The sequence below is a fragment of the Cucumis melo genome, chromosome 8 (genome assembly GCF_025177605.1).
Source record: "Cucumis melo cultivar AY chromosome 8, USDA_Cmelo_AY_1.0, whole genome shotgun sequence".
Classification (NCBI taxonomy): Eukaryota; Viridiplantae; Streptophyta; class Magnoliopsida; order Cucurbitales; family Cucurbitaceae; genus Cucumis; species Cucumis melo.
In genome coordinates, this window is record NC_066864.1 from 21,345,217 (window position 1) to 21,371,114 (window position 25,898).

The 25,898-nt window shown below is 34.9% G+C and overlaps 1 protein-coding gene and 1 long non-coding RNA gene across 5 annotated transcripts; both read left to right on the top strand.

Moving 5' to 3' along the window:
• The first annotated feature begins 3,606 nt into the window (after positions 1–3,606).
• LOC103486090 (auxilin-related protein 2-like) lies at positions 3,607–14,578 on the top strand. The gene is made up of 8 exons (XM_008443920.3): positions 3,607–4,492; positions 8,643–10,356; positions 10,442–10,568; positions 10,682–10,779; positions 11,050–11,115; positions 11,726–11,815; positions 12,551–12,727; positions 14,048–14,578. Exons 1-8 carry the CDS (start codon positions 3,840–3,842, stop codon positions 14,084–14,086), a joined length of 2,964 nt encoding a protein of 987 aa, XP_008442142.2. The 5' UTR covers positions 3,607–3,839; the 3' UTR covers positions 14,087–14,578.
• Positions 14,579–17,255: 2,677 nt separating this feature from the next.
• LOC103486089 (uncharacterized) lies at positions 17,256–25,669 on the top strand. 4 transcript variants are annotated; one of them, XR_007822978.1, is made up of 7 exons: positions 17,258–17,698; positions 18,538–18,646; positions 22,411–22,475; positions 23,047–23,110; positions 23,781–23,846; positions 24,841–25,274; positions 25,404–25,669. It is a non-coding gene; the product is annotated as an uncharacterized LOC103486089 (long non-coding RNA). The 4 variants fall into 4 exon arrangements; XR_001762274.2 differs by lacking the exon at positions 17,258–17,698 and adding exons at positions 17,705–17,982; positions 18,166–18,269 and having other exon boundaries at positions 23,781–25,274; XR_537005.3 differs by having other exon boundaries at positions 17,256–17,698; positions 23,781–25,274.
• The last annotated feature ends 229 nt before the right edge of the window (positions 25,670–25,898 follow it).

A 25,898-nucleotide genomic window follows, 5' to 3' on the forward strand; every position in this document is an offset into this window, starting at 1 on the left:
ATTGGTCACTCTATTAAAGATTAGTAGTTGCACTATTTGTGATATATTTTTGCGTCTATAGATATCACCAATCAATAGAGAGTTGGCCCTTCACAATTGCTCATAATTATGATTGGGTCAAATTATCGTTTTATTCCCATAGTTAATCTAACTCCTTAAACACCATCGATCCCTCTAATGAATAAATAACTTATAGTCCAACTATAAATGAACACCTCTCGGACTAGTGAGAGGTTGAAGCCTCATTATTGAAGACCCCGAATCAGCTATTAAGGGAACAATCATCTACTATCAAGGAATGGAAATGAGTGAATTCCATCTTGTGTAGTTATGTTTCCAGGTCCTTACTCAGACAGATTTTCAAAATGGTAAGTTTGTTCAGTCGGCTATCAAGGCTACTCTCACCCATATAGATCAATAGATTGCCTTAATACGTAAGAGTTCACAACTCACTCAAGATTAAGGTCAAGTCTCTTGTGATCATCCTAGTAAAATATTGGTTAACTAAAAGTAATGGTGTTATAAAGAGAAACCAATTATTTTGTAGTTCAATCTATGTATAAACTCATTTATACAGGATGTCCTTACTCACATGTCTTCACATGATTCATATTGTTTGTAACATTTACATCTCATGTGTAAGACTTAGATTCAAAAATGGAGTCTTGTTGAGAAGCAGCTTTTGGGAAAGAAATGATTATTCTAAAGAAGATGACTTTTATTATGAAGAATGTTATGTTTCAAGGAAAGGCGACGTGGGGAGAGGTACTTGCATTTAAAAGTTGTTTCTGTGAAGTAGATGTTTTATTAAAGAGTTAGGCATTCTACGTAGCAACATGAGGTGAAGTCTAGTAAGAAGGAGTGGACATTTGTTGTCTGTTGCGAGAAGAAGGCAAACAGGAAAAGTTGAGTATTCCAAGAAGATAAGCTTAGTTTTTCAAGGGAAGTATTTAATCCTGAATTGACCGATGGCGACGTGTCGAGCTTTAGTTGATTGCATGGCCCAACTGCAGTAAGTTGACATGTGTAAAGTTGTAAGTAGGAACTGACAGGCAAAGGGAAGAACCAATTAAAAGGATTAGTATAAATAAGATTAAAAGGGATCAAAGGAAGTATTATCATTTTGAGAAGTTACCAAGGAAGCACTAAGTATTGAGCCTCTTGTTGTAAGAGCTACACGAAAAGAAAAGTGAAACTAGGGGTTATGAGAAGGGGGGAATCAAGTGCTTTCGTGAGTGACCTTCATGTGTAAAATATGAATAATCATCTTAAAGGAAAGATGTATTTGAAAGTATTCCTTTCGAGTCTATAGTTATGCATTATATATATTGCTATGTTGTTGTTGATGTTGTTATTTAAAAAGAGAAAACTATCGATTTCTGTATAATGATTCTGTTGCTTGTGTACGAGTGAACCATTAGCCTTATTCTTATCAAGCGAGTAGATATTATGTGGTGTGCACATAATGTGTAAAGGCGTCATGTGGATGGCCTGTGCAACGAGAAATGAATTAGGAAAATTCTCGGATGTTGTGGATGGAGTGAACATCACAGTAGTCTAAACGCAGGGTGCTGGCGAGAGTGAATCCTAGTAGTCTAGGCATAGGAAACAATTCATGTTCTTAGTGAGGAATAAGAGGAAGCTAATGTGTGATTTCTGTAATTTATGAAATGAGGCGTTGTAAGCCTGTGTTTATAAAATGAAAAAGAATTATGTGAATATATTGTATTCCCCAAAAGGTATTTTTAAAATTTCACTCACTAAGTCATCGACATATGTTTTAAGTTCTCCCTTTCCTAGGCGATTAGGCAATAAGGCCAAGTAAAGAAGGGTAAGATGAGTTGCGATGCGAGAAAGCTGATCAAACCATCTATATTCAGCTATTTTGAAGTTATTATATTTTATTAAAGGGTTGCATCTCAGTTTTGGGGAAGTTAAGTCCTCGTATTAAGAAGCTAAGTGATTAGGCTAAGCGAGTAAAGTGGAGAAACTATACCCAACATTCTAAAGTTTTGTGTTATAGTTACTGTATTTGAGGATGTATGCTTTACAATTATGGAACACATGGTTTAAAGTTAATAAAAGTGAAGTTGTGTTGTTGTTTTATTCTGCTGCATTGTATTGTGCTTATTGCCTAGAGCTTAAGAGCTTAAGTATTGAAGACTAGGCGATAAAGCCAAGAATAAGTGAATTAAGATGTTAAGTTTTTTTTCGCTGCACTATGTTGTAAAAGTCTCTTGAGATCAAAATTGAAACTTTGCGTTGAGACTGGTTTAAGAAGTTGTTCTGCTCATTAGGCGTTCAACGTTTATCTCATAGAGTGATATGCATTGAGTGTCTAGGTGGCACGCCTTCACTGGGTCGCCTAAAAGTGACTTTTGGGGCGAGGAGTGACATCATGTAACAATTACAAAGTGGGTCCTGCTTGTAGTTTTACTAGAATAAGGTAGTCAACCTCTATACCTTTTAGGTTAAGACTTGAACATGAACCCCTTGTATGTCAACCACAAACTGTTCAAGTAACATCATATAACCTTGGATCTTAGTGTATTGGATTGAATTAATGTTGTTTAAATGTTAAATAAGAATATTTTTTATTTTATTAAATAAAAAAATTTTGTTATCAAACCACGTACCACGAGATACACAAGATTTAGGACACCAATTTGAACCCTACAAAATCCTAAATGACAAAACATGTATTTATAAAGATTAGCACAATGCCACAATAATGAGCTAGTGCAGCGTCGTGGCGAATGAAAAATTGATTGTGTTTAGTCCTCAGAGTGCCCTGACGCTATCCACTTTGTACAAAAACAATGCTTGCTGCCTTTTAGTGTTAAAGATGACACCAAGCTAGCATTGTGATGCCAGCTTGTAGGATGGCATTCTCTCTTGGTTGATCATTTAACTTTCATTTTGGTCCCTTTTAACTTCATTCAATCACTTATGCTCTTTTGTATCCTTTTTTGTGTTCTAAACCTAGAAAATCTAGAAACAACCTTGAACTAAGCAAAACAAGACATCACATTTTTTGTGTTACCAAATATCGCCACACTACAGTAAAGACAACTCTAGGTTGTCAAAAAAACTGCTTCGTTTTTGGTCCTCTTTCACAACAATGAGCTGCCTCAGGCTTGTAAATCTCAAATTTATAGAAAAAGTGCCAAAATCAATGGCCCCTTACATCGATTAAATCAACAAAATTTTATAAATCTAATGTCAGAATTTGAAAACATGTATTATGTAAAAATACTAATGGATGGGATTGAATGTTGCAACAGAAATTATTTGTAGTTTTGTTGTTTTTATTTAGGAGAGAAGAAAATACAGAATTAAAATATAGAAAGTCCTACAGACATCAAATGTTGTAGAATTTATGAAATGGAGTAAATCCACATTTATTTAATAATTTGTTTAATAACAAAGTTAATTGAAAGCCCTCAAATTCCCACCTTTCCATATTTGTCATTAGGAAAAACACTCCTCATCTTGCAAATGCAAACACAAAACATCCTGAATTCCTGACCTTGATATTGACACAAAATGTTTTTAAGAATAAAAAAGAAAAAAGAGAAAAAATGTTGATTACTTCTTCAATTATTAATCCCTCTAATTCTACCATCCATTTTTTCTTCTCTCTCTATCCCTCACCGTATCCCCCTGCACTTCATTGCAGGACTTCTCTTTCTCTCCCCCTCTCCCAATTCAGATCTCTTTCATTCCCCCTGTCTTCTTCTCTTCTTCTCCGATCCCTTCTCCAGTTTTCTCTTTTATTCTCTCTGGATCGCTGTTTTTCTCTTCTTCATTCACTTCTATTTCTATTTTAACTCCTACCCATGAACGATTTCGAGGGTCTTTTAGCTACCAATTATGGATTCAAACCTCAAGGTAAAGCCGCCCCAATGGCCGCCTCAAAGGGTAATTCTAATATCAACCCCACCAGCTCCCCAAATTTCGATCTTGGATCTCGTCCCTCCTTCCGATCGACCAAGACTTCCAATTCCCTTTCTGGGTCTCTCGCCGATGACCGTGATTCGCTTAATCGATCCATGAGTGCTCATGACAATCGCGAATTTGATGGTCTTGATGATCTGCTTGGTGGGTCTGGGAGATTTTCCAGAAAACCGGAGGCCCGTGCTGGCGATTCCGATGTTAATTTTGACTCTCTGTTTAATGGGGTTGGGAATTCTAGTCAACCGCCGGCTTCTAACTTACCGGTTTATGATAAGCCCGTATATGATGATGATATCTTTGATGGCATTCCGGGCTTGAGAAACTCGTCTAAAGTTCAGTATGATGATGTGTTTTCATCTATGTCTTCGCCGCCTAAAGCAGAGTCAGCATTTGATGATCTTCTTGGGGGGTTTGGTAAATCGGATAGTGTACCGAAGAGTAAGGGTGGAAAAGGAACGCAGAGTAAAGATCAAGAGATTCCGGCTTTTGATGATTTGATACCTGGGTTTAGAGGCGGCAGCCCACCTGGTGACAGGTATAACATGGTGATAGTGTGCAATCTTCAAATGGACTTGTGTTGTTAGTTAAGCTTCGTAATTTCATATTGTTGAATTGGGGTTTGGATAATTTACTTCCATTGTGATCGTTTAACTTTTGATGTTAATTTGTGCAATTTAGTTAGTTAGTTAGTTAGTTTTTTTTTTTTTTTTTTTGCCCCCTTCATTTCTTGGTCTTATTATACTATTGTTACATTGCTGTAAATCATTGTATTCAGCATTTATCTTTGAATTTATAGACATGGCACTTTAGAATGAATTGTTGCTGTCTTCATCATTTTTTTATGTTGGTTCAGCTTGGTGGAAACAAAGCTGTCATTTTGATTCAAATGTTTAATACTAGGTTTTTTTTTTTACTTTAGGTTCTTTTTTTAACTCTAGGAGTTTCTACTCCATCCACCTTTTGAAGAGAAAGACCGTTTTTTTGTGGTTTGGGGGTGCATGCTCTGTTGTGAAATCTTTGGGGGGAGAGGAACAATGGAGTGTTTAGAGGTGATAGGGAACCTTGTGAGATTTGGTCCTTCATGAAGTTCCATGTCTCTTTTTGGGCTTCGGTTTCTAAGACTTTTTGTAATTATAGGTAATATCTTACTTAGTTGGAACCCATTCTCTAGAAGTTTTTTGTATGCCCTTGTATTTTTTCATTTTTATTTCTCAATGAAAGCAGTTGCATACATCTAAAAAAATGTTTGCATCTTAAGAAAAATGTTCAACTCTATGTTAGCATGTGTTTTATTGGGCTTATTTGTAGCTAACACATGGAGTTTTTTGGAAGGATCTTTGCTAAATGATTCTTAGCTCAGTCTACCCTCTTGTGCACTATTACTACATTTCGAGGCTTGGGTTTTGGAATCTGATCTCGAGAAAGCCTTTCCCCTGGTTAAATGGAACTGGGTTTGATTGGATTTATTGGAGAATTTATCCCTAAATTGCTGGTCTTTAATAATGGTAAAGCCCTTGAAGTAGAATTTTTTCTTGAAAAGAATACCATCTCTTCTTTCATCATCTTCAAATCACCCCGCTATTCTCAAAGGCTTAGACTTCCAGCTACATAATATTATGGGAACTCTGAAGTCTTTCAAGCTTGTGGTAGGAATGAAAGACCCTTCTCTCAATATTATTCTTGATTTCTCGTTGAAAGATACCAAAAAGCAATCCTTGTTATTAAGAGAGTCTCTAAAAGGTCAAATACTCAGTCAAATAAAAAGATGCTATATTTTCCTAGGAAGGAAGATTTACCTTTGTGGATTCTTTTTTTGTCAATTTAATCAATAGACTTCAATCTCGGATTTATTGTTTATTTAGTTATTTGATTGTAATTTAGTTTTGAACATTTCTTAATGTTTTTTAGTTTTGTTTGGAGTTTGTGGTTATGTCATTCATGTACTTGAGTTAGAACCCTTATATTGACAATCTGTTACTTTTAACGTTTACTTGGAGGCTATAGATAACATAACTAATTCCATCATAGATGGGGAGACAGAGACTTAAGAAATGCGGTAAAAGAGGTGCTTCCTCTTAGCCTCGAGCTAAGTTTCCTTCCAATTCTATGTAGTGTAGGTTGCATCATTTGAAACATTCAAGCTTGACTTGATCAATCTTGTTTGTGGAATGACTCTCCTTCGTTCAGTGTTGAACTTAGACATGGGAGAGGGGATATTCACATTTGGAATCCTAGCCCTTGTGAAGGCCATTCTTGTGATTTTTTTCTTTACTTAGCATGCATGGGAACTCCAATGCTAATTGCGCTTGGCTTAGAGAAATGTCTAAAAAGTATGAGCGAGGAAAAAACATGTGTACTGGAGTCAGTTTATAGAGAGTCTTCACTCTAGCAAATTGTTCGAGATGCTGGTTGGCGTGCGTGAAATGCAAGGGGATGTAAGGGAATTTTAGTGCTGTTAGATGTTGAATCTGGATTTTGATTCATAGTCCTGGGCCTTAGGACTTCAATGGTATCAAAGTTGAAAAGTCTTTGCACATGATGTGGTTTGAGGGAGATCCAAGTCAAATTTAATGGGTAGGTGGCAAGCAAGTAGTGTACATAAATGAAGTGACTGGACAAGAAGGATTTAGAGGCTATGCAAGCATGGTCAAGAAAGGTTTAGAAGAATTGCTAGTTATACAGTAGGGTACACATTCCTTTTGTGTGGCTAGCCCAATCATAGGAACTCCTAAAGTAACAGATGCTTGGTTTATAGTATCTTTATGCTGGTGAACTGTTATGAAAAATTTCTGAAAAACATGTTAGCAAGGGAAAATCACGATGGAAGGACCCATGTTGGTTTCTAAGACCTTCGCTGTCTCAAATAGCTCATAAGCTGAAGACAAGTAGATGGTGCATCTAGGTCGCATTGGATGCAAGATAATGTAAAGGTCATAACATTCTGAATCTAAATTCTGAATCTTGGTTTTATGGAGCAGTCCAATTTATTCTCTGGAGTTTTTCTAGTATTTAACGACAAAGAAGCTTTGATGAAAGATTGTTGTGTTGGTTTTTTGTTTTTTTAATTTTAATAAGAAACTGAGAAATCATATATATATATATGTACACACAGAAACAAAAGAACAACTTATGTGCAAGGTGAAGAGAAAACCCCTTCCCAAAGCAACTCTAAAGGAAAGCTTTCCAATTGTTATCAATCATGAAGAGACAATAGTAACGAAAAGGATTTTTGTGATTTGTGCACCACCTGGGAGCATCATATTGCACACTAGTACAAAGAAAAAAATCAAAAGAAGAAAACTTATTGTTTTGTTGTTAGTACTTATTTCTGGAGGATCCTTTTCATTTGACCACTTTATGAATAGAAATTGATGAAGTTTCAAACAAATTCTAAATTGCCAAATGCCAAAACGTCAATTGGTAAGATGATATGATTACCTGGAAGTGGTAGTGGAATTTCTTGCATTCCACAGCTTCTGGTTTTCATCACTTCACCATGGGAATGTTTCTTCTCCATGAAACTTTGTCTAAAGTTATTGGGATTAAAGAATGTTTCAGAAGAATTTTTTCTTCTGAAGCTTAGACTTGGGAGGTATGAATATGAGAAGTTTTCAAAGTAGAAATCCCTCTCTTTAGCCTTTTCCGACTTGCTGTCCACTTCTCTTTTGAGAGGACAATTCTCAAAATTGCTTGTTTATCCATTTTCATTTGACTTGAAAATGGTAGTGGCTCCTTAAGGACACAATGTTTCTTGGTGTTATATTGTGTGGCAGTTTTTTCTTAGTTCACTTGTGTTTTTGAATTGGTGTTCTTTTTTTGGGCTTGCTTTATTTCTTCATATGTTCTTGTATCCTTTCTTTTTTTTTTTCAATGAAAGCCGTTACTAATAAAATGAAATAGAATATTGCATGACAATTTGGTTGGGTTGGCAGTCCTTTCAAGCTCAGAGGAGAGGTGCTTTGGATTTATGCAGTCAAATGCTCATCTTAGAAATTTTATTATGAACAGAACTGTTAACCATTTTCCATGGTACCTAGGATCAAGGAGTAGGTTTGAAATATCATAAGCTGCTTTGTATAGATTTAGATTCCATGTTCCAGGGAAACCTACTGCCTACATCTCATTTCTGGATTTACCTTGGAAAATGGACGACCATAATTTTTTTTTCAAAGCAGCATTTTCTAGTTGAGCACCTGCATAAATGGGGATGCTTGGCTTGAAGATGCTGCTGCCTGCTGGTAATAACAATAAATTATTTATATTTCTATTCACTTGAAATAGTCTAGTCTTGTACTTCAGATAGATCCTAGTCTTTCTTCAGCTTACAAATTTATAATCTGGGTTTTTTTTTGGGTAAAATATTGATTGACATCAGATTCAAATGGAAACTTGCTAACATCTGAGTCTTTTTCGATTGTTTTTTTTTTCAGTTTGTTTCATTATTTTATTTTCTTATTAATGTATTCTCCTTGAGATAGCTCCAGTACTCTTCCTGATTTGGACTTCTTTACTATTAGGTGATCAGAAGAGTTTGCCTGAATAGAGCTGTTGTTTCTTCATATTTCGTTGGCACAATTAGCTAATAGATTTTGGAACCGGTGCTTCTGTTTTTTTTAATGGATGCTGTTCTGTCTGGCAAAGGGCAAATTGAATGATGCCTATGTTTCCTGTAATATTACTTTCAGGTCAAATTCAAGAGCCAGCTGGTCGTCAGAGCCAACATCAGTTAAAAGCACAACATCCTCCAAGGCAATGGAAAACCCATTTGGGGTGTCAAGGGAGCACAATGATATACACGAAGAAGCTAGTGACATTGGTAATTTTAAAAGCCCAAAATTTGATGGTTACTCTTCCTCTGATGCAAATAATAAAGCTTTTGATGATATGGACCCATTTGCTAGCCTTAGTAAATCTGTCCCTGCATTTTCATCAGAAGGGAATAATAGAGGTAAGGCTAGGAGTCCTCCTAGGGTAGATGGAACTGCTGCTGGGCCTCAGAATCCTAACGGTAAAGATGCAATGGAGAAACCATCTATAAAAACTTCTGTACAACCTTTGAAGAAGGATGTGCCTGCTAAGAATGATAGACATTTTGATCAGCCTGTGTTTGACATTCCTACAGTTTCAACTAATTCTCATAAATTTGGGCCTCAATCAACATCCCCTCCTGCTTCGAATGATGCAAACGTGATGGGAGATACATCTAGATTTGAAGATAGTGTCGAATCAGATGAAATCTGGCTCACTGTATCAGAGATTCCTCTTTTTACGCAACCCACGGTTGCTCCACCCCCTTCAAGACCACCACCTCCTATACCACAGCAGGTTCCCAAAGAAGGAATGGGTTCGTATGGACTACGAAGTTCAAAGATGAATGCTAATGACTTTTCTTCATTTCCCAGTTCTACCCATCATTTTCAGATTCCTAAATCTACCTCCCCTTCAATGAGAGATCAAGTATCTTCAGTGGATGAACTCGAGCAATTTGCCATGGGAAGGAATCCAAGTAATGCTGATGAACAAGTAAATAGTCTTTCAAATGAAGAAGCAGAGATGAACTCTGCTGCTGCAGCCATGAAGGAGGCAATGGATAGAGCAGAGGCTAAGTTTAAGCATGCCAAGGAAGTGAGGGAGAGAGAGAGTACAAGAACTTCTAAAATTAAAGAAGCTGTATATTGGGATAGAGATGAAAAAGCCACACGAAGTGAGAGAGTTGAAGATGAGGAGAGCATAGATCGTGAAAGGTTCCAAAGGGAAAGGGAAGAGAAGGAGAAGGAGAAACGGAAAGCTGAAAGAGAGAAAGAAAGAGTGAGGGAGCTTGAGAGGGAAAGAGAGGAGAAAGAGAAAGAACAACGAAGGTTAGAGAAGGAAAGGGAAAGAGCTAGGGAGCTTGAGATGGAAAGGATAAAAGTCAGACAGGCTGTTGAAAGGGCCACAAGAGAAGCGCGTGAGAGGGCAGCTACTGAAGCTCGCTTAAAAGCTGAAAGGGCTGCTGTTGAAAAAGTAAATGCAGAGGCTCGAGAACGTGCTGAAAGGGCTGCAGTTCAAAGAGCTCAAGCAGAAGCCCGTGAAAGGGCTGCAGCAGAGGCCCGAGAAAGAGCAGAAAGGGCTGCAACAGAGGCACGGGAAAGAGCAGAAAAGGCGGCTGCAGAAGCAAAAGAGAGGGAAGCACGAGAGAGAGCTTCTGTGGCAAGGGCAGAAGCTGAAGCACGAAGTAGGGCAGAGCGAGCTGCTGTGGAACGAGCTGCTGCAGAGGCTCGAGAAAGGGCTGCTGTAGATGCTCGAGAGAGGGCTGCAGCAGCAGCCAGGGCTAGTCAACAGAAGAACGAAAATGACCTTGAGTCATTTTTCAGCATGGGTAGACCCAGTAGTGTACCCAAGCATAGGGCCAATCCTATGGTGAGGCCTTAAGTTCGTAAATCTTGTAAATCAGTTCCTTTGCTTTCTTTTTAATCTTGGGTTTCTTACTGGGTACTTTTTTCAGGACAACTTTGATGCCCAATCACCAAATAGACCAGAGACAACTAAACCGTCTTCTACCCCTCCATCAAATATGAGGAAAGCATCTTCTGCTACTAATATTGTAGATGATCTTTCATCTATTTTTGGAGGTACTTCTACATCTGTATACAATCTTCAACAAAGTTTCAGCACTTGCATACATTCCAATAGAAGTTGGATTTTTTGTCTCGGGCGTTGACTTTAACTGTTTGTTTTGGCGAAGGTCCTCCATCTTCTGGAGAATTTCAGGAAGTTGATGGGGAAAGTGAGGAAAGACGAAGAGCCAGACTGGAACGCCACCAGAGGGTCCAAACACGTGCGGTATGCTTGTGTTCTGTTTAGTTGGAGGGGATTTGAATCCATGACTATGACTTGGGGAAGAATATTGTGCATGGGTGCCTTTTACTTATCTGTTTAAATATGCATTACATAACGTACTGACGTGGACAAAAGAGAACAAACTTGCAATTAGAACTACTGTACTATGCTTTACAGTTCGCATGAACTTATGCTTGATTCTAATCTATTTGTACATAGATACAGTATGCTCTGCTTTAATGAGACATTTCAAATTTGTATGCACTATTTCAGGCTAAAGCTCTGGCTGAGAAAAATGAGCGAGATCTTCAAATGCAGAGGGAGCAAGCCGAGAGACATGTGAGTTTATGTTCTTGACATTTATTGCTTTTGTTTCTGTTCCAGTTTCAGGCCCAGCCATTTCTCTTTTGTGGGGTGTGCTGGAACTAGGCATTTATGGCTTTAAATCTGTGTTGATTTGGAGAAAACCTAGTTTTTCATAACGTTGTTATTTGTCTCATCCTGTTTTTGTTTATTTTCTTAAATTTTCCGAGACTGAATGCAGATTTATCAATGAAATAATATACTCAATATTGTCTTATAAGAAACATGGTGCTCACTTCTATTTGTAACTTACCAAAAAACTTAAAATTTTCATTTTTTGCCTGATTCGTTTGAAATTCCAATGTGTCCAGTCCAAAACTTGGTATAACCTTGGAAGTCCTTAAAAGTTTTGTCATGATCTGAAGCAGCTACTAATGGTTTGGTACTATTTTAACTGCATGTTTCTCCTTATGCTATATCTGGATGAAGTTAAAGTGAAAGGATGATATTTGACAAGTGTCTTGCACTCTATAAGTTTATACAACATAGAAAGAAATTTGCTGTTCAATTTTTTTTTATGTACTTCTTTTTCCCCAAACAAGAAACGAACATTTCATTAGATTTCTCTCCAATAATATGTTTGCAGAGAATTGCTGAGACACTGGATGCAGAGATCAAGCGTTGGGCTGCCGGGAAGGAGGGAAATTTACGTGCTCTTTTGTCAACTTTGCAATATGTAAGTTATTTGGCTGCATGTTAGTTATCCTTTGTTGGATCATCTACAATGAGTAATAATCCTGAGATGCTGTGTGCCTTAATTAACTTCCTTTATCGTAAGAAAAGTCATTTCAACTTCATATTTTCTTTTCAAATCAGCTTAATTAGTTAAAAACCATTTACATCAAGCACATTCAAACTGGTTGAACGGACTCGAATATGAACTAACTATTGGTGATATATAATTAAATTTGCCTTCAACCACCAGTTTAAGCATTTGGGTGAATTGGTGGTTTAATATGGTATCGGAGCAGGTGGTCTAGGGAGGTCCTGTGTTCAAGGCCTTGCATTGTCGTTTCCTTCCCAATTAAAATTGATTTCCACTTGTTGGGCCTTTCAAATATTTCAAGCCCACAAATGGGGAGAAGTGTTAGTGATATATAATTAAATTTGCCTTTCTACCACCGGCTTAAGCTTTTGGGTGAATTGGTGGTTTAATACTAACCTTATTATAAGCCAATCCAAACCAATGCGTTCCCCAATTTTTTGATTGTATATTAAAGGAATGTTAACAAAACTATTACTGTGGATTTTACTAGCTAAAGAATCTTGTGAGCAGTTCATTTATCATAACAATTGAAATGGTATCATAAGAAGCTAGGTCTCAGGTTTCAATTTGTTGTCGTGGCCTGAAAATACTATGCTGATTCACTAGATGGTTTACCTGTTTGTTTCACTGTTGAATGATGATTAGGTGCTCTGGCCTGAGTGTGGGTGGCAGCCAGTTTCTTTGACTGAGATGGTTATTCCAAATGCAGTCAAGAAAGTATATAGGAAAGCGACCCTGTGCATTCACCCTGATAAGGTGCAGCAAAAAGGTGCCACTCTTCAGCAAAAGTATGTTGCTGAGAAGGTGTTTGACATTCTAAAGGTACTTCTATGCCATATATAGTTTCCTAATGATGAAAAAAGCTACTGTATTAAAAATTTAAATACAGCTCTAGTAGTGGATACTGGATACTTCATAATGTGTCTGCTTCCTGGTTAGTTATGGATGTCATATGAGCTCCTCATTAGTGGTCTTGATTACCATGAGGTTACTCTTTAGGTGTTACTCCAATGGTCCTAGGGGGTCTTGTAATTTCTTGCCTTGTTTTCACAATTTGTGTGAAAAGTTTTTTAATACTTGGTAATATTTCTCCCTCAGTTCATATTCCCCCACTTTTAGTTTATAAATGTGGCTATTTTACAAGTCCACTGTAAAATGCTGTTAAAGATTGAACTAGTGGGTTTCAAGTTAATGTTTACATTTTATGAATAATCAAGCTTTCATTGAGAAGAAAATGAAAGAATAAACAATCATACAAAAAAGGAGAAATCCAACAAAAAGTGAGTCAACCAGTAAACTAAGATAGCCAATGATTACAGAAAGGCTTGAAATCTGAAATATTTGAGGAGTAGCGTAGCTGTGGTCACTTATTAAGTGATGTTTTGATAGTAGTAATGTCGTAAGGCTCTGGAAGAGACTAAAGATTTAATGTTGTTTCTACTCTTAGTTCTTTGACGTCCGTTTGTAGTTATTTTTCTTTCTATCAGGCCATACTGATGTAAGATGTTTCACTCTCGGTATACAATAATTTTAAGTTTGTTGACTTAGTTCGACTTCTCAAATGAATAGGTTGTAGAAATTTAAACACTTAAAATAATAGTATGCTAAAATGTGGTTTCATTACTTGAATTATTCTTTCCTGTCTTTTTATCGGTTTGCTAGTGGGAAATTTTTTTAAAAATAAACAGTATCGTAGAATTAAGGTGTTTTCAGATTGCTTTTCTAAGTGTTTTCTGTTGCAAAGAAAGTTTTATGAACACTTAGAAAGCCAATCCAAATAAACTTTTAATAACTACTTTTAAAATCATCGTGGATTGGTCTAGTGGTAAAAATGGAGACATAGTCTCAATAACTAACTTTTATGACAGCCATCTACCTAGGAATTAATTTTCTAGAGTTACCTTGACACAAAAAATGTTGTAGGGCTAGGCGGGATGTCTTGTGAGATTAGTCGAGGTGCGGATAAGCTGGCTTCACTCATGGATATTAAAAAAAGTTTTCTTAACTGGAAATTTGAATGGGGAAATAATTTTTTTTAAACGTAAAGTAACTGTTATCACTGCTGCTTTCTCATAATCCCTTAGTTTCAACTATTCTTTCCTCTAGTTGGGCTTGTTAAAATTTTATTTCTCATGATAACAGGAAGCATGGAACAAATTTAATTCAGAGGAACTTTTCTAAAAAAAAATTATGATTTTTGAAAGAGCAAAGGGGAGAATGAAGGTATGGTTGAGAGGAAAGCTTCGCATTCGTAGTATTCTTCTGATTTCATCTTGGCATGCAGCCGATAAGCCGTGGCTTTGCGATTTGGTTGCTGAGAGATGACTTCGAACTGGTAATATGATTTCATTGGTTTCTCATTCTTTTTCTGCTCATCCCTTTTTCATTATTTTTTGTCGTTGTATAATTGATGAATTCTCCCTTAGTGTTTTGCTCTAGTCTATATAAGAAGGAAAGAAAAGTGCGTGTATGAATGAATGGTCAATGATGGGGAAGAGTTAGTAGATATAAGGTAGAAATATGAAGTTGTGTGGTTTTTTCTTTGTTCTTTCACCAATTCTTGCTTGTGATGTGTACAATCTGGGTGAATATGTTGTAGAAGAAGTTGTATTCATAATCACACATTTAAGTTCTTTGCCATTTATACAAGTAAGATGAGAAATTTCAATCCAACTTTTCTTTTTTCTAGTAGTCTTCTATTGATTTGTTCTGAGTTTGGAGTCTATGAAAACAAAAGTACGTGGGTGTTTGGTGATCCCAGCTGGATATGGTGGTGGGATCAAGGAATAAATGTTTGGGATTTTTCACAGAGGTTGGCAAAACCAAGTTTGCTCGAGTAATATTATTATTATTATTATTGTTATTATTTTTGATGTTAGAATTGGTTAACATACAGAAAGTCATTTCTAGAAGCTTCCCTCAAAAGAGATGGTTGTTAAAAAAAAAAAAAATTAGTAAGAGTTGTAGTTTGGGGAATCCCATTAAACAGAAACTAAAGCAAACGAATAGATATTAGATATGTGATACTAGTCCTTAGAACTAAAACTATAAAAATCATCAAAGTATAAGACATCCGTTGTTGTATCGTATCATATGATTATGATGAAGACATTTTGGTTACTCCCCTACGTGATTCTACATTATTTTGTTCTGACTTAAAACTTTATGGTAATGTTTGTAATCCTTTTCTGTTTGACCAATCCAATTCTGGACAACAAACAACTACCTCAAAAAGTTATTTTAGTTGATGGTTAGTTGGTATCGGGTTAGCGGATTCTGAGCCTCACTCTACCAAACCCTAATCTTCTTTGGAGAAAACGAAACTCATCATCGAGATAAGATGCGAGTATGTTTCGTTGTATGAGATTGGAATACAAAATATATTCAAACCTTTATGTGTAAATTTATTAATTGAGAATATTCACATTTAAATCAATTTTATTAAGTAAGCAGATGAATAATTTTGAGGCGTATCAATTTCAATAATCAAACATGGGACCACGTTCTCTCACTAGTTCTGAAGTGGTATTTGATGTATTATTAACGAATTGTTTATTATTAGAGAGTTAGGGTACTCTAATATAATATGTGATTTTAGGTTTAAAATCAAGAATGTCAGTGAATAATCGGCTTACATGTAAATATTATATCCATCAAAATAATTTGTCGTATAATCCATGAGAATCGACTAACTCTCTTTTCCTTGGAGTTGATAAGATGACAAGTTTTAATTTACATTAATTAAAGTATTAAAAGGAATAAATAATAAAGAAAAATTTACATTTGAAATTTGAATTAGATTCCAATTAATAATATATATATATATATATATATATATACTTAAACAAAGTATATATTATTTAGTTGGGCAAGGAGTTTTTATAAAGGAAAAATTGTAATATAGAATTTGCAATATTTGTAATTTTGTAAACATGACAACTTTTTAAATCTAACATTTTATTTTATTCATTATTTCGAAACTACCCTCATATTTTATGATTCTTATTTCCACTTTCAGTTTACTACACTTTCCTTTTTAAACTTTTTCTGTCCCTCTTGTATATAGAGCTTGTGGGGATTAGTGACCATTTTCTTGGAGATTTTCTTCTTTCAATTTTCTAATACCCTTTCAAATTTTTATCCTTTTTTGGTTGTAGAGGAATATTGTTGGACAAAATGGAGGAGAGGCTATGGCCAGAAACTCAAAATTTATAATTAAACAATTCTCTATCGATGATGTCTGTTTTACTTTAATAAAATTAAAACATATTAACAAGTACATTAGTTATTGGTGCATCAGACAACGATCAATAAATACTCAAGTAACTCAACATTTTAAGTGTATCAACAATATATTAATAATAGTCCTTGTTAAATGGTAATCACACAATAATTAAATACCAAATAAATATCATTAGCATATCTTACAAGATAAAAACTAGTTTTTAATTAAAATTAGATATAAATCATTGTCAAATAACTATAATTATCTAAAAATCAGACAGTAGTTATCATTGACAATTAAATATTAATAAGACGGTGATCAAATAACAATCTATATTATTATCAATCATATTACAATCAACATCAAATAATAGTCATACAATAATTAAATAATAATCAGCATCAAGTAGTAATCAAACAACAATCGATATCACTAACAATTAGTATCAAATAGTAATTTGGTCTAACTAACAACTAGTATCAAATAGTAAGTAAACAACAATCAGACAACAATTGATATTATTGACAATTAGTATCATATAGTAATAAGACAACAATCATATAACAATTAATACCAAAGTAATCAAACAACCATCTTACAACAATCAATATCTTTGACAATCACATAGCAATTAATGTCAAACAACAATCAAATAATAAATCGGTATAGCATAGCAATTAATATCAAATAGTAGTCAAATTGTAATCAGACAACAATAAATTGATGATCGATGACTACTTGCCTTTGTCATGAGATTGATACGGTATTTTGTTTTTTTTTTTATTATTAAAAACTATAAGTTATCTAAAAAAAGAATTCAAAGTAATTATACCGCAAATATAAGTGAATTAGATAACTAACTAATTAACAAAATAAAAGGCTTTCGTACACTACAAGAAATTCATTATTCAATGACAAAGTTTTAGTGGCGCAAGTAACTTTTATCGGTAAAAATTCATTTACAGTCACAAAAAAATTTGAACAAAAGATTATTATTAATTACACGTTTTTAATTAAAAGAATGGAATGTTACTAAAAATTAAATAGTTCTAGCAACTAACCTTTACCAAACTTCCCCTTTTCCCTTCATTTCCCTCCAACTTTTCATTAAAAAATTATTAAAAAATATATTTATTTTTATTTCCCCTTTGTTCTCTACCATCTCCACGAAAGAAACCCCAAAAAACCCCACCTTCACTCTTCTCCATCTCCACCGCCCGGCTACACAAAAGGACCATTCGATGCGACCCACAACGTTTCGCCCTGCCACTGAAGGGAACTTTTCGTCCGGCCATGATGCGTTTCGGCCATATGCTTTTCCGACGGCGAAATTTAAGCTAACCAGAAGCTATATGCGTTTAGAACGTTGACGACGACCCACGACGGCATCGAAGCTAAACGTTTCCACCTCTCACCAAGGCCTCAGTTGATTCGTTCCACCCTCCGCCGCTTCGTCGTCCACCTCCGCCAGCGTTTGGTGTGCGGCTTGGACTTCCAGATTTTCCAGCTTCCCTCACCCTAAAAAACGCCGCTGTTTCTGCCGTTAACTCCGATTTCAACTAGTACAGGTGAAGTTACCTTCATTATCCGTAACTTCTTTACTCACTCATCACCTTCCTTCATGTTTATCCAATTTCTAATTTCAATATCTACAGATTAGTATGTTTGTTACTACAATTTGTCTTCTTAATTAATGTACTAAACCTAGTTTTGAAACACAAGGCATGTCCAGGGTTATGTGATGAACTGGGCAAGGTAGTTAAGAAAACTCATGGATTAAATGTTAAGCCTCTTACTGATTTTGCTATTTGTTGTTGTCAAACTGAGGCATTTACTGCTGCTGTATTTTCTGGTACATTTCTTCATTTTCTTATTCAATTCCATTGTCTTTAAATATTAAATAGTTTTATAATTTTAATATCTTCTGATTTGAAAATTCATAGTGATAAACCCGGTGATGAAGTTATAATTAAGCCTTTCTTACCAACAAAATATTCTTGGGTAGATCAACGTGTTCTTTTTATTATTGTGGAAGGAGTCTATTTGGCATGGGGATATTTTTCGACAAATGTGAATTCAGTGCTAAAAACATGTATAAGAATGCATATACATGGGTGCTCTTATAACATTTTGATTCAGGTACACAAGTAGCATTATCTTTCATTGAGCAAAACATTTTGATGTTTAGAGAAGATCTTATTTGGAAGTGCACCTATAGCTTTGCATCAATGTGGATCTTTTTTAGTCTAAACAATATTCTTTATTAGTTTATTAGTTTAAGAGTTTCAAGTTCCAGCAAGTAGGCTGCTTAGTTTTGGATGTAGTCTTATCCTGGTCTGAAACTATGTTAATTTTGACTTCTTATAAATTTAATTATATATATGACTTAACATGATTGTTTTCCCAGAGTTACAGAACTGGGTTGGTTGCTCGACCTTGGTGTCTGATGAAGATCTGCTTGAAACAAGACATAGTAAATATAGTTGGTGATGCAAGTTCTAAGACTACTAAAATAGGTACATGGTGCTCTTTTTTTTGGTGATAAAGGTGCCTACTTCGTGCCTTGCATCCATATTTTGAGATCGGTTAGATGTTATGTTCATGATTGTTGTGCATGTATTATTTAGCGACGTGTTTTTTCCTATTAGTGACGTTTTTTGTGCACTACTAAAAATGCAATTTCTTGTAGTGATATTGTAATCAAATAAAAATCAAATGACTATCTATCAAAATAATTAGTTAGTTAATCAGATAACTAACTAATTAACAAAGATAGGAGTAAAGCTAATGGTTTACTTGCATACCGTGCGACCCGTTATTCCTGAATGGAAGGTTTTGAAAAGAATATTTTTGTTAAACGATCGTATAAGCAAGTAAAGTAAATGATCATGTAGGAAGTAAAATGATCGTGTAAGAAAGCTAGACAATTGTATAAGAAAGCTAGATGATCGTATAAGAAGAAAACGATCGTTTAAGAGAGATAAGCGATCGTGTGGAAGGGTGAACAATCGTGTAGGGGTTTAAAGAGGTTCTAGGGGTTATAATTATCAAATCAATGGAGTTGGATTCCAGGTGTCGTGACATGCAAAGACTTATAATTTATTTAAGCAGGAGATGACAAAATTCTAAGAGTTTAAGGAGTGACTAATCTATTTTGGGATTAGTTTAAATAAGAGATTAAAGTAAAAGGAAAGAGTTTATTTTGAGATTAAACTCCCACAAAAGAAAGAGAAATTGCTTAAGAGTGTTGTCGAGAAGCTCTTTGGTGAAGAAAGGTTTGGGCAAGGCTCTGTAAGAGAAAGGAAAAACAAATTGTGAGTGATTTTCTAAATGATTACAGATTTCTAAAGCTTTATTTTCTAATGGTCATGTCTTATGTGTCATGTATTATTATGCATGTTTATGTTTACTAGTACTTGTTGAACTCATGAGCTTAAGTGATTAAAAGTGAAGTTTTGTGTTGTTTCAGTAGCATTTGTTTATGTTGGTTATGGTTTTGTTCTTACTGTTTAATATTGTTAAAGGACCTAAGCGAGCGTTTCGACATTTCATTTAGAGGTGTCAAGATTACTCAAGTCATGTTTCGTCTCGCACATCAAAGTTAAGGACGTGTGCAGGGCGGGGTGTGACATATACAAGTATCATAAATCGAAATACTTTAACTTGGAAACATTCTTTCAAAGAGTCATGCTTTTCCCTTAACCATAAACAATTTTGTACATGCATTAAACTGAACATAACATGACTTGAAAAACCAAGATTCAGAAATCTCTATTATTTCTCTTTGAAAGAGTCACTCACAAAAACTATATGTTTTCATCTTAGTCTCTTTCTTAACACCCCTTATTCTTTTCCTTGCCTGGTGCTCTTTTGGCGTAGCTTCAACACTTAGAATTTCTTTATTCCTTCCTTTGAACTCTTAAGGCCTATTAATACTAATCCTAAACTGGATTAGTCATCCTTAAACTTATCTTAGCTCGTCGGCTCCTATTTAGTACTTTAGACGTGTAGGTTATCTTCTCTAAACATGCTTAACTCTAACCTAACACGTAATTAGCTAACTAATATGAATCACCCTTTCCTCGCTTGACCTTTCCTTGCCTAGCTTAAAACGACTACTAAACAACCATTCTCGCGTTATTTTGACTTAGCATAATGCCTAGCGTTACTTTACGTACCACCCTTCCTTGCGTTGTCTTGCTGGAACACATGCTCCTTTTTCAGAACGCATCATTCTCATTCTTAGTCACTTTAACTACCCTCACCTTAGAATGCGTAGTACTTATACTTAGCTTCCTTTGCCACACCCCGCCCCACACACATCCATAAACTTGTCGTGCAGAACGAAATGCGACTTGAGCAATCCTGACTCTCCTAATGCGAAATGACAGAAGCTAGCTTAGGTCCTTTAACACTACTAAATGATGAACACCACAACATTATGTAGTGAAAAGACAACACAACACATCTTAACCTTTATCATCTTAAACTCATGCCTTCTACAATCATAATAATACAAACATTCTTAATACAGAATCTCAACAAGGATATCACAAACACCTTTACAACCTTCAACCTTAAAACGATCGCTTAACTCTTTTGTCCAATCGCTTAGCTCCTTGACCAATCATTTAGCTCTGATTGCTTACCTTTTAACCCGATCTTAGGCCTCAATGCCTAAATTCTGGGGAAGGGGAAACTTAAATTGTAAGTCAATGACTTAGTGAGTGATACTTTGAAAACTTTTTGGGGAATAGAATGCAAATATATAAGTTCATTTTCCTTTCATAAATACAGTCTCAACCCCTCTCATGAAAACATAAATCACACATTAACTTTTATTTATTCTTTTCTATCGAAAAATGAACCATTCCCACACAAAGATCCGAGATTCCTTTCCTCTCGCCAGCATCCTTTGGGGAATCTCTTTGGTTCATTTCTTGTTGCTTAGGCCATTCTCTCTATGCCTTTACTCATTATGTGCACATCACATAATAGTTAGCTCACCGATAAGAATAACGCTAATGGTTTACTCCCATACAAGCATCGCAATCATCAAAGAAAACATTTGTTTAGAAATCTTTTCTTTTCAAATAAATAACACCAACATCAACAATAATACGATATAGTTATGTATGCGTACAACATAAGACATAGAAAGAAAGCTTTTCAAAATATTCACAACATATTGGACTTTTAATAGCCCTCCAAGATAGCTCGTTTTAAATTAAGGTATTGAAAAAAAAAAGTAATTAATGAATAAAATCCCCCACGCGCGTTTAGCCTAAAACATTTTTCTTTTCGTCACATCAATTTTGTTTTATCTGCGTGCGATAGCTGCTCTCATAGTTCAATCGACTTCTTCAACTCTCACATTATTAAATCGATTTCTTCATCTCATCTCATCTCTTCATCGGTTGGCCTCTCATGAGTTCCGTTCAATTGGCGACGACGCCTCTTCCAGGTTAATGATTTGAGGTTAGTCTTTCCTCTCTGGCGCTTGCTTTCAGGTTAGTCTTTTTCATCGGCGTTCAACTGACGACGACGTCGCTTCCAGGTTAATGATGACAACATCGATTTCTTCATCTCATCTCATCTCTTCATTGGCGCGTGATAGCCTAATGATTCGAAGTTAGTCTTCTTCTTCCTTTCTAGGTTAGAAACTTGACTAAATGATTCGAGGTTAGACAATGAAGCTGGAAATGTTTCCTAAGTTTTTTTTTTCTTTCTCAAATCTCTCTAAGTTCTTCTCATCTTTCAGCTGATGATTGAAAGGTATTAATGGATTGAGAAATCTTCAATAATATGATTACTCCTCATCACTCTTTTTAGTACTAAAGAATAGATTTGGTAATTCATCCCATCTCTTCCAAATCTCCTACATAATTTGTTTGTCTTCACTTATGATCATTTTTCACTTCCCTCTCCCCCCTTCATTGTTGCTTCTTCTTCTTCTTCTGCATTATTAAAACTTACGATCATTATTAGAACTAGTATCTGTATACTGAGAGAAGGTGAGAAATCCAGCTCACAATGGCCCCTGGTGGTGCTTCATAGCTCATTCACTTAATCTTGACTTGACTTAACTTGGATTTTTCCTTAATTAGCATTGTCTATTGAACTTTTCAATGTTTGAGTACTTTTGTATGTGAACCATTAAAAATGTAATTCTGTATCCTCGTGTGTTGGAAGCTAACAATTGTTTAAGCATCTGCCCTTTATATTTTCTTTTTCCTGTTCTTGTCCATAAAAGTTTTTGATAAGTTCAATTCATGGTTAGGTAATCCCGGTGGCTTCAGTGTTGACTCCTAATCAATTTGAAGCTGAACAATTGACAGGGTTAAGGTAATTTGAATAGGATGGAGATGATGTGCTAATGTTATTTTTACTGGCCTATATAGATATATGGAAAGCTTATGATACATGTTTACTTTTGTTTGTTTGAATGCGTGCATGTGTTGTTGAAGTGCAAGCAAAGATACCTTTTTATATGGCTTAGTTAGCTGTGAAAACCTTTGAAACTCTGAATGTGGTGTATTGTAGATTGATATATTTTTGAAATTATCTCTAACAATTAACCTTACAAGTGTTTTACTGTATGATGTCGATACTTAAATCTTGAAATTAAGTGCAAACTGGTATGGTTGGAAGTGAAGACTGGGGTTCCTTGTCTTTTTGATTGAGCAAAATTTGATACACCATTTCTTGAATTCTTCTGAGTTGTTTTTCTCCCACCTACCGATCTTATTATTTTAGATTTCTCTATGTAATTCTATGTAACAATTAGCGGTTTTTCTTTGAAACTCTTGAATTTGTAGTTTAAGTGAACCTCAATTGTCCGACTTGCAAGTAGTTAGTACTTCAACATCCTTTTCTTCCTTGTAGAGAGGTTTTTAAGAATCCTTTCTTTTTGCAGGATCCAATCTGAAGGAGATGGTAGGGAAGCTTGTAACATTCTTCATGCTGCAGGACCTTCAAAGGTAAGAATTTTGAATGTGGCAATTGGCCTGCTGAGAAATCGATGGGCATAGGTATTTCTTTTTCTAAGGGTGCTTTTTAGTAGTCAACCATCGTGAATTGGAGACATTGGTGGTCAATGAACCATTGTAGGAGTGATATCTTACAAGTGAATTTCACGTTCATAACTTATTTAGTGTGAAAGGTAGATGGCAATCAACACATTAAATTGCCTGTCTCTATTAGATAATTGATGCATCACAACCATAGTTTGGCTGTATGAATTGGATCGTGCAACAAAATAGCTGGAGGCCTGCATACAATAATAGTTAATAAGATTTAATTACTGATGAGTTACGGATTTAGTTTGGAAGTATTTTAAACATCTTCCGTTTTCCATGTTTTCCAGACACTGTTGAGATAAAATTTCAATTGTAGGCGCTTATCCTTTTAAAAATTCCAATTTCTATAGCTCTAGTCCTAATTACTTAAGGCTGTTAAAACTTTTCCTAGCTTAGAGTACGTAGCTGTCGAACTGTGTTTTACGTTTTAAAATATAATCCTAGCTCCTTTGGTAAACATAAATACGATCTTACTGTCAAACTTTTTATTAAATGCCAGACATCATTCTGTATATTATTTCCTGCATTGAATAACTCTAATCTGATGATTAAATCATGATTACCATCCCAGGTTGTGTTTACGAGTATAAATATGAATGGTGAAGTCCTTCTCATTGGCAGTTATCAGAAGAACGAGGTGACTTTTGCATTAAGTTCTTAGTTTGTCTAAAAAAGGGCCTGTATTTGGTGCTCTTTTTTAGTCTTTCTAAACTCCAAGCAAATTGTTTACGCGTATGAGGTTAGAATAGCAAATAGACTTATCACTGTCTGATTATTACTGAATAAGCTGATGAACCAAGTGTACGCTACGTTCCTAGGTAACTTGTGCTTTTATGCCGCTATGCTACACATTATTCCAATCCTCCATTACTAGACATGGAAAAAGTTGAGACTGAAAGAACAATTTTCACTAAATAAGTTTATTTAGGTTAAAATTTGCTTCCTGTGCTTTGAGTTCCATTGCTTCTCGAAACAAGTTAAACAACAATCTAAAATGCATTTACAACTTCCCTCTGTAATAAGCAAAATTTATGATTTCTTTCTTTCTTTCTTTTTCTTTTAATTCTTTTTTTATTATAGAGGTTACAAATTCTTTTCAACTAAGATACAGTTGACAAGACTTAAGATTGAAGTTGAGCTAGGATAACTGATATTTGAAAGAACAATACTTTATTTCCATCCATCGGACGTACATTATTGGCATGTGGATGGTTCAGGAATTCATGTCCCTAAACTGAAAATTCATGGATCAACTCAAAAGAGAATGTCCTGTTGTATGGCTAAGAAAAAACCTACAAGAGGGAAGGAACCTTTACTGAAACTGTGTATTTTGATCTTAGAAAAGTTGTAACACTTGATGATTGCAGGCCCAAAAATGATCCATCACAGTAGGCCCAGTCTTTCTTCTTCAAGCTGCACGAACCCTATTTTACTCTTCTAGACCTTCATACACCTTTGACTCAAAAGATTTGTTGAGGATTGATTATTCGTATTTGGAGATGTCTTTTTCAGTCTTTTATGATGATTGGATAAAACCCAAAAAGTCCCACAAAATTTTTGAATCTTTAACTAAAAAATTAAAGTATATATGTGTGTATATATATCTCATATTTTTCGCTACTTCAATGAAGATTAGAGTGGAGCTGACTTGGGTTCAGAATATGGATCTGGATATGATTACGGTTAAATATGATTTGGAAGATTTAGAAGCTGTTTTTGTATCTTATATGATTGGTTGAATATGATTTGTAATTTTATTTGAAGACTTTGGTGCGTATGTTTCTTTGGATTGTCTTATATGATTTGATGAATGAGGTTATGAGTGTCATTGTTTGGATCGACACAAACTAGAACTGAGTTGCCCATGATGTCATGGTATGCAAAAAATTTAGGATTTAATCCTTATGGTTTTAATAGAACTTCGATTGTCTTTGTAGTTTGATAAACAGAATATATTGTTTTGGAATAATAGTAGTTACGTAGAGGAGGCCAACACCAGAAATGACATGTATTGAAGAAGCTTTGGGAAGTATAGTTGCATGTCCATTTGATAAAGTGATCATTGGTATGTTGTCTAATTCTAATCTTTTTTGTTTACATTTGTTAAAGATTTTCTATACTTATTTAATTAATATCCACTATAATTGGTGTTTAGATAACCATAAATTAATATATGTTTTATAAATTTATGTAGGTGAATGACATGTAGTCGTCTTAACCAGAGGACTAAAGAACCAACGATGACAGTTAGCTCATATAATCTTGTACACTTATGATGAATTTTGTTTGTGTTTTGAGGGTTTAATTTGTGTGGTTGGTACATTTACTAATTTGTGTATCTTAAGGGTTAATTTGTGTGATTGGTACATTGAGACCGCAACATTCATTAAGTAAATTATTAACTACTTTATTTTGTAATTTTAATACATTATGAATGAAATTTATTAGTATTCATTGTGCTATAAAGTATAAAGTATTTATGAGTAGATTTAACTAAAGTTGAGTCCTTGAACTAAAATTTATCAAAAGTTAATTAATTTAAAAATTATCTTGAGAAAAAAGTTAGTTCTTTCATGGTCATAAGTTAAAGCTATAGAAAGATTTATATAGCCAGAAACGAAATGGTATTAAAAGGTTATTATAATTATTATAATAATTGAAAACGATTAAATAGCATTATTACAGCTTT